The sequence below is a fragment of the Aspergillus melleus genome (genome assembly GCF_016097325.1).
Source record: "Aspergillus melleus strain CBS 546.65 chromosome Unknown contig4, whole genome shotgun sequence".
NCBI lineage: Eukaryota > Fungi > Ascomycota > Eurotiomycetes > Eurotiales > Aspergillaceae > Aspergillus > Aspergillus melleus.
In genome coordinates, this window is record NW_025763373.1 from 3,066,106 (window position 1) to 3,081,784 (window position 15,679).

The window sequence follows — 15,679 nt, forward strand, 5'->3', positions numbered from 1 at the left end:
CTCCCGACCGTCAGACCTTGAGGGCATATCAAATAGAATAGAGCAAAAAGTCCACTCGCGCAAGGTTGGTGCTGAATCTGGTGAATCGTATCTCGACACGGATTTTGAAGGTGGGCGCGGCGTGGAAGAAATGGAAGTCTCGACTCGTATACACTGCCTTTTATACTTGACGCAAGTAGAGCAAAGATTATCTGATGAACACTGTATAAGTTAGTAAAGGTATTATTTGAACTTCTCGATCATTTTACCTTGATCTTACGGCGGCGGCATTCCTCGCACGCGCGGGATCGCTAGATTCGTAAGTATAGACCTAATCAAAAGTATGTCCCAACCTATCGTACAATTATTGAGCCACGACGTTTGCAATTGCCGCGCGCTAAATGCATTTTGCGAGCATACGTTCGAGAAAATGTTGCGTCACATTTGGGATACTTCGGCTTTGTGACGCCGGATTTCTCGCGTTGGCGAGGCATATTGAGAAATGAATACCGAACTAGTAGAAGTGCTGAGCGCTGGGGGTAGATGACTTGTATAGATAATAGAATTGAAATCATCAGCATTACAAGAAGAGCAGATGTTGAGAGATTATAGTTCCACAATCTATCGGCCAACTTTGACGTAAGACACATAACCATAGCCTATTTCTTTATACGGTTAATTGGGGGTAGACGCGTGTTGTCAACGAGTGGGAAATAACCCGTCTTACCCGATAGCTCAGCACTTTGTGGAGCTCTAGACCGATTGAACCCGGGCTATCTTACCGCTGGCCTTATGTATGGCTTGAGCTAACAGTCAAACCCGGCCATAGATGTGGTAGCATAACCGCGGGCCACTGTCCCTACCTAACCAGTGTGTTTTCTCATCATAATGAATATCACGCGGCCCGCGGATCTAGGCCGGGGTGGCAGAGGGCTACCTACTTGCCTCGGGAACACCAAGGCCCGTGATTGGTCGTCAAATCGCTTTCAATACACCAGAATATGTTGAAGGTGGAGCTTCACAAAGACGCGGAAAATACCGCCCCTGTATCCAAGAACCATTCATAGGATAGCAATCGCTTTAGGGCACTCCTTGCCGTAGAAGAGAAAAGGGGTTGGAGGGGTGGGGAGAAGGAAGTATCGGGGGAATTTCTTCCCCATATATTAGTTCTCTCAGCTACTTTGAACCTGAGTTAATTGCTATCCCCTAAGATTTAGATTTCGATCACGCCCTGTTTTACACATCTCACTTCCTGTCAAGGGAAATGGTTAGCGACCAGTCCAGTTACCTTAAGGATTTTTGCTAACGCATATAAAGAGCGCTTTACCTAGATATATCCTCCTTCCTCCGGCCGAGTTTGCTTTGAAATGTATGCAGACATCGCGCTTCGGCTCCAAAATCATCGGATTGACATCATTTCGACAAAGCCTTGACCCCAAAAACAAGGCACTCTTGGATATCTATCAGGGCCTCGGAATAGGAGGGTATCGCTTGGCAGGCATGTTTCTGCTCAGTGAAAACTCATTCCTTGATGAGTATACCAAACGTATCTCCGACATGCTTCATGACGACGTCATTCTACAACTAGCCCTTCTGGCTTGGCACTTTGACGCAGCGCTACTTTCAAAAGAGTTTCTGGAATTTTTTGCACACCCCCATGAGAAAGCTGAAGCTGTGTGCAATAGACTGTGGGGACCATACACTTCGCAGACTGGGAAAAAGATGCTATACTACAGCTTCAGGGAGAAACTGTTGGATACACTTGGTTTTGTCGAATATCTTGTTGGAAATGATACAATCAATGTGTTAATGTAGGGGGCGGAAATTCTTAAGATGACGTCGGTCAGCATCCTGTACCATTTTGTGGAGGTCAATATCTGGAAATTTTCCCAATTTGTTTGTACTTACCTTTCGAGTCAACTTATAAACTTCTCTAATCGCGGTGTCTGAAGGACTGTTGCATTACATGATCGAGGAGCCAGCCGCAAATCTCCGTGAAGATATACGTAATGGATGGATATTTTCGAGCAACTGGAACGATTTGAGATCAGAAAAATGCAAATCCTCCTGCAGCTGTTGATTCTACTCAAAAAGAAACTAATTACTGGTCTTGTCCCACTCAAGTGTGAGATGCAACAAACAATATGTAGATTATTAACAGGACAAATAGTCAAGACAAATATTGATCTCCGACTGGGCCTTGACCAAGTGTGACACCAATTTGTCCATCGAAACTCGTTCCGCAGAGATATTCTCAATGAAACCCTCCCGTTTGTAATTTTGCAACACTCCTGATCTACACATGGTCAGAATGAAGATACTGATTATCCTTTTATTGCACTTACACCCATTGCACACAAGGACAGAGTTCTCGAATCGGCAGCATGAGATGCTCTGAAATCCAAAGATGACTTTTCAAATCTTCGATTTCCAGACATTTATCAGTGGCACTGAAAGTAACAGTATCAAACGCTGTATCGGGCTTTCTCTTGGTCCATATAATCTCGTTCAGGACAAGACTGATCGTAAAAGTCTCGTGGGATTGACTGAGAATAACAATCCAATGTGCCCTACAGTGTGTAGTTGGGACAAGCTGGAGAGAGATAGAAAATTCTGGCATAGTAGACGAATTGAAAACAAATCCGGAAGTGAAGTATCAGTTAACAATTGCTGTCCAGCCAATATCGTCGGATTGGCTGATATACTGGCTTCAAGGAGTAGCAAGTCACAGCAATCAATATCAATATAAACCAGAAAATGATAAGAACGATTGTAATGCTGAGGAGGCTATCCCCCATTATTACAATGATAACTGAATTGGAAGTGGTGGGATCTTGTAGATAACAAAAGCGAAATTGTCGTTATGAAATATCCGCTCGCCCTGATTGAATTGTTAATACAAAGAGGGACTACCCGCGGAAAGAGTGACATACTGTATAGAGTCTCCTCACTTTTTCGGGCGAAAAAACCAACTTGGAGAGCTGTGGACCGCCATGGTGCTGAGTGGAAGCCTTAGGTTTATGGCAATTGCACGAAAGCACATGAAATTAGTCTTGGATTAACCCAGACAGACACCAATACTTTCTCGGCTATAGCTAGGCAATAAGATACATATGCTAGGATTCCGTTCCATCTGCAGCCATTATCCCGCATGAGCCCGCGTAAATTGATATGAGACATTACCTGGCGATGGCGAATACGCTATTCTGCCAGGGCAGTGTTCTTAGCCTCACTAGTTGCAGATGCGGCAAACCCCGAGTTATCCTCCAGCCGGTACCTCTCGAGAATACGTATCTTTTCAATACTGCGTAATATGGCAAGAGTGGGTCTAGACACAAGTTCTCATTTTCTCGCCTTGGAAGAAGCCTTCTCCACACTACGTTTGTACAGAAGTGGTCCAAGCGCAATTCTAGGCGGGAGGCCTGAAATGAGATAACTGCCATTGTATTCCAGATCGAGCCAACCATCCACACTCCATCCTCAGCCGTCTTTGATTGGTTATTTCACTGCTTAGGCGACACGCAATCGATCGAGCACCATACTCTGCCGAAACCGCCACTACTCCCTTGGTACTCGTATGCGAACGGTTTGCGTTCACTGGATCTCATCTAGTTCCTGGCGGGTCTGCTTGACAAATACGAAAGCGATGACCAAGCCTCTTTAGGCCAGTATGATGCGCGCGCTCTGCGTACAATCTATCTCTAAAGCATCTGTAGTTGGATTTTCTCAGTTTACTGAAGTCCCTTGAAGTTGCGGGAAGGTGGGTATTATAAAAAGGGAATAGATTAGTTATTCAGATTCTCCGTTCATCTATGGCGCGGGATTAGCATTTGGATACTAGTCATAGTATTGGTTCAATCTTTAACTTCTTAACGAAGCTTGTGCATTCTGGTCCCAAGTACATCATGTCCAAACCACAAACACAGAACGAGGACGTACTTCAAAACTCCGACCGGTTGAAACACAACGGGCGGCCGGCCTCCTTAAACTGTCGGGTTGTCAATTGTGTTGGGTGATTTACAGACCAGGACTATGAGACCTGCGGATAAGGCTGACTGACGACTGACCCATACTGACTGGCCCAGACTAACTTTCCTATCACCAATTACGGCAGATTCACCGATATGAAGTACCGTATAAAGGGCCGAACAGAAATTGAATGGGGTGAACGTTTCTTTATATGTGCGCAGGAGGGTATATATCCCGAACTACATACTATGTTAGCAGATATTTGACGATAGTTATTCGATCATACCCATACACCTTCGTATAACATGTCCCGGATTGGGGCGAGGGGGATATCAATATCCACAGTCGGTAGGAGAATGCCAGGGTTGTTTGAATGGCTCTCGCCTGGCATAGATGACGGAAGCGTTCCATTTAACCAGTTTTCAAGTTGTGGCAGAAGAGCACGTATTTTGATTTCTACTCCACCAAGTGGTCGGGCCCACCTAAAAGAAATTGGCCCTATATTGAAAAGCGCTTTCTCGGATGTGTGCTCATATTTATGACCACGCGGCTCGCGGTCGCAATACGCCAGAGCGGCATATAATACAGGTCGACAGAGAGCAGAATCATAGTCGTTTAAGAAGTTGGCTAGTAGGTGCAGTTAGATTCAAGATACTAAGAGCAAGTCAAACGCGACGAATACTTACAAGCGCGTGAAGCAGTAGTATCTGTAACGGGGGCGATTGTATCATCGGGTTTCTTAGAGTCCTGACCACAGTGTTCTAGTATATACTGCAGACTAAAGCATTTATTATCCAAAGGCAACTCTGCTGCAGGAATAGAAACCCCAAGTGCCGCTTGATAGGACGAAAGGAACCTCTCAAAATCGGTTCTTCTCATGCCGAGGCTCTCATGGGTATCATCTTTCTTTTTCCGAAAGTGATCATACAAGATATCTGGGCGAGGAAAGCCTTTAAGGCATAGCGGGCAGAGGTATCTAATTGATGTCTGTTGTACAATCCTTTGAAGCATGACAACTTTCTTTTCCAATTCCGCCATGCTCATGGCCTTTGTGATCGCTTTTGCGGATACTGGCAAATGGAGGAATACCCCGCACAGACGGTCAAGAGAAGTTGAGCCGCCGTTTGGTGGCCTCGGTCCCCACTTTCGACAAATACGTGGTGTGGTGTATGCTGTACTCGTCAGCTAGACAAGTAAACAACACACTTCTCCTCCCATCTTCATTCCCGTTTAAAAATCCTTTTCTAGACATCTAGTTGATCATTAGAAATCTACTACCTATTCAGAACATAGAATACTTGATTCTGTCACACCACATCACACCGCACCACATCATAAAATATCGCATTATGCTCTTTCATACCTCTTATTCTAGGTTATTCTGGCGTCCGACCAGAAACCCAGGCGTAAACAATAATATTCGGAATGATATTGGCAATACTGATTACCTCATATATATTACGGTATACCGGTTTTCCTTGTGGAAAATCTACCTGCTTCGGAGTTATATCCGGCATTTTGGCGAAAGATCATTTTAGACGAGGATTGCAGCGCAAACAGTGTAGCTCAGGCAGGATCCAATTGGCTTCGAAAGCGGCTCTTCCGGATATAGATGTTGATTCATGGTTATATAAAGGAATAAAAGAAACCAAAACGGCGCTCACTTGAAACTCCACTCCGACTGATATCTGTTACAAGAGAGCACGCGTAATGCCACCAAACATTGTAAGGATAAATCCCAATGGAACTCTTAGTAGAATTTTGTATTTGGCGGGAGTCCCTCAGCCTGATCATCTCTCTGTATTCGTTAGCACACTAAATGATTCCAATGTAGACAGCAACGGGACCCATACCAGAGCTTCCGAAATTCCTTTCACAATCGCAATTTCGTAGTCACAGCGGGCCAGCTGTTCAGGTCCAAATTCGGTGAAGGTTGTTGCAACATCAAAGTCAATCCAGACCAGCTTATCTGGATTTCCATGAACAAGAAGAAGGTTTTTGGGGTAGATGTCTTGATGGTGAACACCCGCCCCGTGTATCTCACGCATGCCCTCAATAGCCTGGGGATAGAGCGCGTCCGAGTAGTTCACGCAGTTCAAACTCTCTGCGTTTGGGAAATATTCTAGCAATATTGCTCTCGGCCTTAGCTTGTCTCGGGCGAAAGATTGTAAAGCAGGATGGAATGCTGCGGGATCCATTCGATCGATGTAGCCGTAGAATTTTGGCACGAAACCGCGTGCACAGACACCAGAAGTGAGAAGCTTCTTGTAAGCATTTAACTCGCAGCGAAATCTGTTCAAATCACGACCTTTTTCGGTATACCCAGGGTCGCCGTTGTCGTGGAAAAGCTTCAATGCATATTTTTGTCCATCCAGATCTACCTCGAATATTGCAGACGAATCAGAGCACGTAATTTGCCTGATAATATTAATATTGGAGGGGTCCATGTTCGTCAAAAGAGCGCTTCTTAGGTGCGTTGTTGCCCTGTGGGAAGTCATATTTCTATCAAGGAGGTCGGAACAGGTCAGAGAACAAAGGTGGACAGGTCTTGGTTAATAATAGCAGGATTACATAAGATAGGTAATTTTGGTAATTTGGTAGTTATGGATTGCCTGAGGCCCGACCGCCGGATCTTGCGAATCAGATCCACTCAAAGTGGGACTGTTCCAGTGACTGCATGTAAGCGCTCGCTGTGACTCTTATGGAAACACGGGTGCTTCAGGACCTATCATTCATGGTTATGGTCCTGATCTAGCGTTCCAAGGAGCGCTTTTTTTCACTCTGCTTTTGCTAAGATATGCACCTCAAGTGAGCGTTTACTATTCTACAGCCACACCAATCAACCTACGTGATTACCCCTCACCATTGCTTCCCTATCAGATAGAAGTGTAACATTGGAGATTCGCTCCATATATCTCCAGTTACTTTTCCCCCAAGCCTTCCATATTTTTTCCCTATTACCATTCCTCCTGCCTATTTCGACGATCAGCTACCAATAGGTATTCACTACGTGGAGCCTTGCTCTAAGTCCTATATAGAGCTCCTCTACAATATGAGCAACCAGTCTCTTCTGCAGTATCTCTCTGTTGCCCTCCCGGCAATTCCTATTCAAGGTGCTGCCCCATCGCGGAATACAACGAACCCCCGCTATGGTGCGGAAAACATCACCCAGGTCGTCGATTGGCCAGAGTTCAATTATGCAACAATTATTCAACGATACGGCAACATTCTGAACTCAAAGCAGATCGGATCCGATCCTTTCAGGTCCCCTCCTGGCGCTATCAGGGATGAGCCTCATTTCCACCTTCGATTTGCCGAGTTGCTTCTACCCCGTGTTAGGCGCGCACTTCGAGCCGGGTTCGAGGAACTAGCACCCCGGCTCCAACAACTAAGCCTTGTGCCGATCACATTTGACGGCGGAGGCTCTGCAGCGTATGTCGACCAGTTTCGACCAGACACTGCATTCGTCGTCGTGGGGGGGACCTACGTCGATAGCACGAACCGAGCTCCAGGAGACATGAAGGTCTCGTGGAAATGGCGTTCTGACTACCGGCATTCGCAGAACGCCCTCTTTCAAGAACAGTACAGGCAGGTCCTGGCGCAGGTAAATTTCTATATGGACCAACATAAAGCGCGCCATGGGTTTGTGCTTACTAACACCGAGCTGGTTGGGGTCAAACGTCTCGATACAAACGGCCGTTTAGCTGTCTCTTCGGCGATCCCCTGGACCGCTGGAGGCCATGGTCAGCTTACTGTGCTAATGGGAATGTGGTATCTGGGAATGCTTGCAGCCGAAAGAACCAATTGGACCCTGTAACCCAGCTACCTGTCTCTTATCTATGAGGCCCATACTCAATATCGAATTGGAGGTTTCTAACCTGCATTGGTGTCTGGTTCTTGTTGTTGTCTGTGAATCAAACGGTTATATATGTATAAAGTAGTGAAGCGTTGCAACTGTCGTCATTCTTCGGTTGTTTTCCCAGAATTTCTACTAGTTCGTATTGAAAGGTTTCCCGTCGTACCTTGTCAATGGGGCTTCTATTGTTCTTTTACAAAGTATACAATCTTTGTCTTCCACTTATGTGGCGCATACATACTCCCTGCGATAAAACTCTACCTCACCGGTTTTCAGGCGCGCCAAAGTTTTCAGTTTCCAAGTCGCATGACGAAAGTGGCCCTGGGCACTCTCTTCTTTTGAGCCAACCACATCGGTGCACCATTCGAGAAAGGCATCAAAACTTTGCTCGGTGTCGTTCTCATAGTTACTCCAATGACGTTTTTTAAAGCTTTTGAGCTTAGCAAAATATTCTTCAATCGGATCGAGATCTGGTGAATGGAACTGTACCGCTCTGCCACACACATACGACGATGCCAAGCGGCGCTGAGGCGCTCTATCTGATCTAGTACGCAGTATAAGCTCCAGTAACTCATCAGCATAGGCTCTAGAAGAGCTGTTCTGGTCTTGAGATATTCTGGATGGAGAGTTAGCTGCAGTGTTGGCTGGTACTAAAAGAAGTCATCTCTGTTGGAGGAATACTCGGATAATTAGGTGCCACGGTTTTGTCAATATCACTACTTAGGTAGATGAGGTACAGAAAATCTAAAATCATGGCGTATCTATATCTATTATATATTGTAAGCTATTGCTTTAAGGGCCGTTGCGGAACGACAGGACAAGTGCCGTTTCTGGTATTATTGATTTGGAGACGCTAGATAGTCACATATAAGCCGATAGAGGAACTTGACTTATTTCTGGCTAGAATAGATTTATTTTAATTACATTATTAAATTCTATATCTAGCGCCGTGAAAATGATCTCAAAACTGCGTGTTTGAACGAGTAGAGAGAAACACGGAGGCCTTGCTCGCCACCTTATTGATGCTCCAGGCCTGCTAATAAATGATAGATATAGCCTAACTGGTAACTTTTATATCTCTGATCTACTTTCGGATTTAGTTTTTACTAATCTGTTTGAGGAAGTTACATTCGTTAGTAGAAAGCTCGTTAGTTAAGAGCCTGTCCACTATCCCGTCGAACTTGCTGTAACAGGCTATGATGCTCCTACAATTATATAAATTATACAAAATAGATGTATCCGACTTAAAGGACTTGCCATGTCTGCAAGATTCGTCAGCGAAATTAACGCAGTAAGCGTAATCAGGGAAACTTAACGTTTTCTTCCTTGTTTCTTCGCTGCAGGTGAGAATGAATTTTATGTCTCAGATAACATCCAGACCACCACCACCGCTCGCCGCGGAGCTTATACTTATGGAAAGATAGTTAATTCTTGTCTTTCTGTGCTTTAACAGTTTGTCGAGTAGTGTTACACTAATGTTCAAAATCGGCGCCCGGGTCTTCTGATCTTTTCCTTTGTTTGCTTCTATGCCAAGGATGAATTATTCCCGATATAGACTGGCTCGCACTATCAAGAAACGGGCTTAGCCAGTCGATTTTCCGAACCTGTCCGAGGGAGGACTAGCGCGGACTTGGCAACAGATTTGGAAGCAATTAACGAATCTTAGACCTGGGCGCCGGTTCTGAACTTGAGTGTACAGGTTTTATCTATAGCTCGAATTTTTGCAGTCTGGACAAGATGCCCGGCTTGCTTTTGTCTGTCGAACTTTTCTATATAGTCCAAATACAGCTTGATATCCGCAAGCCGAATTTTGAGATAATGTGTCTCCTCTTCCGCATTATTTCCCTACAGATACCGTCAAATCTCACGACCTTTGGGGACAGAGTACATATTAGGAAGCTTAAACGGATAAAGTAATAAAAAAGGCCAAAATCTGTATAAATTCTATAATTTCGTGTGCTTCTCCATGACTTCGGGCAAATCAGACCTCAAAACTTAGTTGTTTTTCCTTTCGATCTCGTCCTTTTGGTCGGGCAGTAGGGTAGCGAGGAGTGTATAGTGAAAGAATCGATCTTTCCAACTATCATTATATTGCTCGGAAAGACGTGCTATCTCTTTACCTATGCTTTTGTCGAGACGAGCCCTGAGATTCCTGATTCGGAGAGATAGCTGGAATTTAGATGATGATAAATGCCTTCGCTTGCGGCACACTTTACTGCTCTCTTCTAAAGACATTTGACATATCTTTGTTTGTTTCTTGCTGGCAAGCGAATGCTGGTCATCGCTGTGAGATGGTGATAAGGATGAGGCTGAAGCATTCGGTTTCATTGTCGTGCTCATCGTATTCGTTATCCCACTAGAGGGACATTCGTGGCCCCCAGAGGTATTCCCCAGAAATCTACACGTTTCCTCTACGGCGGCCCTGATGCTCGAATCCATGAAGCTATCGTCATATGTGTTCGCTTTTCGTCGGCCCATTTCCGTTCTTCCTCCGCTTTTAAGAAAAGCGCCTTGTAATCTGGGGAGCTGCTACTAGCCATCAGGGCCAGGAACCATTGACGTTAAGGTGGGAAGCGCTAAAGGGGGCGTATTAGTTGAGTCAACTGATACCGGAGATCGGCTAAAGTAATATTCCGTTAGAGTTCCAGTGCCAATTTGCCCCCCCGAACGAATGCCCATGGTGTCACACGTGACGAATCACTCAACTAGATCTACAATTCTGTGGCGGGTATGATTAAAGAATCATTTACTTGATGGGCAATGCCCTTTTCGCTTTTGTAAACAAGGTGTGCCGCAGCGCTACAGTATTGGAAGAGCCAGGTTTCTGTGCTGAATATTCATTGGCGCAGGTGTAGGATTTCGAGTACTCGTAGCCTTTCCAGGCAGCAACAATTTTGTGCACTTTAAGTGGCTACATAGTTCTGCCAAGCGCATCGGTGTTTGAAGAGGTGACTCGTAGCCAATGTCGAGCAAGATAGTGGAAATTAAGGCCCACAGCTGGGCGGTGGGCTGAGCAAGTCGCGCAAAGGGAGTGAATGGCTCACCCTGTCTATTCTGCACTCACCCTATGCACCCTCAGCTCACCTCGGTCGCGAGATGGTAAAGCGGCCTCACCCGCTAGCTCACCCCGGCGACACCCACCCGGCTTCTGGCCGCGTTTAAGCCACCGACCATCCGGTTAGAAGTTGGGTGGGTGACCACCTGTGAGTCTCTGCCGGCAGTTGTATGTTGGTGCTCACCACCATTCTTCTGTTTCTAACTTAGCGCCCTTGCAGCTCTACTCCAGAGCGCTCCGGATAGGTATTATGGTCAAAGTTCTTCACAAAACTGCTTCAAAACCATATTCTAGGCGGCCAATGGAGATCATTTCAGCTCTCAATGGCTTTTCTCGGAGAGCAACGCATTCTGCTGTCCCGAACTCCTCCACCGTGAATGTGTATGGTGTTTTTTTCACGCGACTTACCCGGGCATCGTTCTGTTCCGATTACGCACCTTGGCTTTACCCCTTTTGCTAGGCCAGGGACAATCTCATCATAGTCTGGACACTTGCTGGACGCTTGACTGATACACGTCGAGTCACCGAGCTGCGTATGTAGAATCTACAGCTACATTACCAGCGGGCTATTCTACCGCGCGCGAATAACCGTGTCTAATGATCGGAGGACGACTGGAAAGATAACCGAGCAAACGACGGACATTTCTGACGACCCCTTAGTCCCGCTCCACCTCGCCCGGGCAATTGCCCAAGGTGGTCGTGGTTAATGGTGTTCGGGCGTGGTTTTCGCCGGTATTTGAAATGGCTCACTATGCACACAAATATCCTACCTTAAATTACTGGATTCCTGCCAGCATGATGAATGTTTCCAGTCATACTGAAATAGAAGCAAGCAATTAGTCTTTATTTTACTGGCGCAGCCAGACTCTCGTAAACATACCCATCATAGTCACCATTTGCAGACGTCCCTGGATCTTATCCAATTTGTTCCATGTGAATTCCCACATTGACCAGCCTGCACACCGGAAAGCCGCCAATAACAGACCGCTGGGTTTTGTGTCTTTACCCGTAACCCGCAAGTAGTTCATGCTATCACGTTGGTAATTCGGCGTGTAACATAGCCTGTACGTGGGTAAATGTAGAAAAGTCCAGGCAAAGCGGGAGGGAAGATGTGTGCCGATCGTAGCTTCAACCATTGTTTTCTCGTCCTGGAACCAGAAAGCAGCACCACTAATCCTTTTCGGGAACTTGACCAGGGAGTACAACTTTAGGTCCATCCCAGAATCCGAACACGTCCTGAACAAAATTACGAATCTGAATTCCATTTGAGGGGATAGGTTAAATGCGTTCATTTAGAAGCTTCTGCTCGTCTCATTATCTTATATCATACAGCAATACATTTAGTTGCCTCAGGGTTGGCGTGTCCAAGCGCTTCCTGTAGATAGGAGCAAGGCATGTATATATACACACGATGACCATCTTCATGGAGCGCCAACTTGTTAAGAGCTACAACCACTGCCCTCAATTAAATGCCCAGAGACCAAAACCACACATTTCATAGACTTGCGGATTGGTTTTAATTCATTCCTCTATTCACGAATACCCGGTCGGTGTTGAATGCTTAGCAATATAGCTACGCAGATAACCTCTTCTCCCCATTAAATTGGGCATCCATTTTTCTTCCAGGAGACAAAACGATGGAATTTGTAGTCTTTCGTAAGGGAAAAGGTGAAGGACTAGACCAATTGTGATCTAAGTACGTATTAAGCGGGTGTCTCCAAGGCCGCGATTGGCTTCACGAGACCGATCAGACACCATTGCCCGTCAGTGATGCAGCCACCCAAAACTATCTGCAACTTGAAAAACCACTGCACGGTGCTACTGTCGAGAACGGACGGCTTTGCAAATAAAGAGAGTTGACCGGTGGACGGTTAGAAACATACCGTCAAGCTTGCTTGTTGCTACCTTACCTGATCGGTTATCTTGTCCGTATCCCTGCCAAGCAATATGATCACTTATTGGGCCACGCGTCTCACACAAACACGCAGTCATCAGACGCGTTCGAACGGGCAATCCTGCGCGTCACTGACTAGGTGTATGTTATCGCACACCTTCGTTCGCCTTTTGGAGCCCCTAAGATTAGACCATTTATCATGTCAATAATGCCTTCTGTTTTCCCAGCGCCTCCTCGCCTGCCTTGGCCGCAAATATTGAAACGTGTCCTGAAAGGCACAGGACAAAGCCACTGGCCTATCAATGATGCTGTTGCAAGGGACAAGGACTACCAGACGGACATGAAGAGGCCAAACAGCGGTGGACCCCAATTAACCTGAGCTTCTTCAATCCCAAGATAATTCCAATATACTGGCCTTATTGGCTTTGCTCCCCGCTGTAACCGATTCCTGGCTTAATGATTCATGCTCTGAACTGACGGCAGTCACACCAAAAGATCAACCATGAGACTGACGATCAGATACCCATGCTTTACAGGCCCTCAGCGAAATATTCGACTCGAGGATTGCACAATGTGTCGCAGACTACTCGACATACTCTGAAATCTGGTATTCTCGGTTGCCAGGTGTCACGCCGGCATAACGGGCTACGGCGCCGGGCTGCACACCCACGCGAAGCATTTCTTTGAACGAGGATGGCCGTATAAGACCGAGCATGGACAGTCGCCGTCTAGTTACGGATCCCCCCGGAGGCTATCCCATATGAATGGCTCCCGGCCGGAAGGACGGGGCCATCGATTGCGTCCATCTGCACCGCAATAACATTATGAACTGGCTAAGCGGTACGTGGTTGTGGATTATATGCCAACTTGGGGCGCATACTTCCCAGACTTCGAGGTATATGCTGCTGAATCAGAAATCGAAGTGTCTGCTGACATCCAGCCTGACACATCTAGCATCCGAATACGAGACGACACCGTCAACCAGCGAAGCGAAAGGCATAAACCACCCTTCCATAATTCTAGGATTGGCTTGCCTCCATCTATGTCTCGCAGTTGTGCCAGGGATATAGCCTCGTCGGCTGCGCCGTTTGACCGGCTACGGTGCCAATGTTGCGGTGGCACACGTTCACGGTCCTACCATTACCGACACTACCACGATCCGATAGCGTTTCCCGCGGCGGGGGTCTGCTCTCGCCGTCGGACGGGCTGCGCAAACACAAAGATGTTGAAAGAGTGGAGTACCCTGGACCCAATTTCAGAGCTACCTGTCCGGGGCCATGCGATGGACCCGGGGTGACCGTTATCGCGCAAGAAATCGATGTCAGCCATGTTGGTATTGGACCGTCCGTAGGATAAAGACAGTTAAGGAGATTATCGAATCGATCAATATGCGCAAGTAATCGTCAAATGAGCGGCCGTCTGCAGATCGGTCATTTGGAATTACCACGGCCTTCAGCTATTCTGGAGGCGACCCACTGGAGGTGGTCCTTGGACGATCCGGCAGCGTCGGCTGCTGTGTCAGTGTCTAGCCACTGATAGTACGGCTCAACGTCATTATCCAGTAGTCTGTGCTCATCGCTCGTCTGGCTGAACGATCGCCTTGACCTGGTTGCGGATAGACTGTCGGACACCCACTGTGGACGAGTGACCCGTCAGTATGGCTTGGCCGGAGACATTCGCCTTCCTCGGTCTTCGAAAAGTGTTCATACCGCCTACAACCATAATTACTCACCGTGTATTTAGGCACCTCCTTATAGTCTGCGCCACATCTAGAGATCCTTCAATGAATCGGAGTCTAGTACCGGGGTTAATGAGAGGGCTCGTTCTTGCGGGTTGGACGGCAGTACGGGGAGAATGGAAGGATATATCATGGTCAGAATACGAACGGCTGTCTGCTCGACTATCGTGGTACCCTGACTTCTTGCGATTGAGGTTAAGCAATTGTTGCATGTCACCTAATGGCAATTATTTAGATATTGTTAGCTCAGTTCGCCGTTTTAAGAGAGACAATATTGAGTTGCTGCAAAAGCGCGGTACCTAGGTCTTCTGTTTTCCAGACAACGATGAGTTTCCGTACCATGGCGCGGTGCTGTTCACTCGCTAGGAAAAGTGTCTGAATGAGCAAGAATACTTGTGCAATGTCGATATCCTCTGCAACTAAGAGCACGACCTCGAAACGAGCCAGACTAGGCGGTCTTCCGTATGGTCCCAGCACGAGCACGGTTCTCGCACGTTGTAGATTGCTGAAGTCTGCGGGAGAACCAGCACGTGTAGCGACGAGAGCTCGTGACTGTAGCCAATTTCTCTGCCTCTCCCAATGTGCCCTCCAGACTCGTGAAGTGCTGCGGTCCCTGGGTTTGCGCTGGTGAACCCTCCTGCCCTGGCGTCTCTTTCCAGGATGCAATGTAGAATGGCGGCAGTTGGCCGGAAATCCACAGGCCTGCATGTAGAGGAGGCAAAGGTACACATATTGGCCCGGCTCACTCTTCCACTGAGAGGGAATGGTGGTGTCCATCCTCTGACCCGGGAATATGACAATGGAAGGTTAGGAGCGTCCCCCGCGCCTTATTAGAGGGACAGTCAAGTCCGCACTCAGGCCAATCAACCGTGTCGCTGCAGCCACCAAGTATCAGAGGTATTTTGATCAACGCATCCAGACATGGCAGACATCGGAGCCAGACCGGTTGACCCCAAGTGATAGTGGCACTTCATCGCTAGCTGCGGGTGACGGCGAATAACCACATGCAGCGCCACGGGAAAGATCAAGATCATGAAACATGCTGCTTGTTTTTGATTATATACATGATTTGTATGGGGGGAACATGCCACACTGGCTATTTCCAGAGATAGTCAGTGATATCTCACTAGAAGGAAGGTAATGCTGTCGTATGGCTGGCACCGGTTGGTCATCATTCAGGATAGCAAT

The 15,679-nt window shown here is 46.9% G+C and overlaps 2 protein-coding genes across 2 annotated transcripts; one reads left to right on the forward strand and one right to left on the reverse strand.

Annotated features, from left to right (window-relative positions):
* Positions 1 to 5,698: 5,698 nt before the first annotated feature.
* LDX57_007870 (uncharacterized protein) lies at positions 5,699 to 6,403 on the reverse strand (the record flags this gene model as incomplete). The annotated part of the gene is made up of 2 exons (XM_046089587.1): positions 5,802 to 6,403; positions 5,699 to 5,746 (listed from the first exon to the last, which is right to left on the reverse strand). The coding sequence occupies exons 1-2, from the start codon at positions 6,393 to 6,395 to the stop codon at positions 5,699 to 5,701; spliced, it is 642 nt and encodes a 213-aa protein (XP_045945559.1). The 5' UTR covers positions 6,396 to 6,403.
* A 597-nt stretch (positions 6,404 to 7,000) lies between these two features.
* On the forward strand, positions 7,001 to 7,765 carry LDX57_007871 (uncharacterized protein; the record flags this gene model as incomplete). The annotated part of the gene is made up of 1 exon (XM_046089588.1): positions 7,001 to 7,765. One exon carries the CDS (start codon positions 7,001 to 7,003, stop codon positions 7,763 to 7,765), a length of 765 nt encoding a protein of 254 aa, XP_045945560.1.
* Positions 7,766 to 15,679: the final 7,914 nt, after the last annotated feature.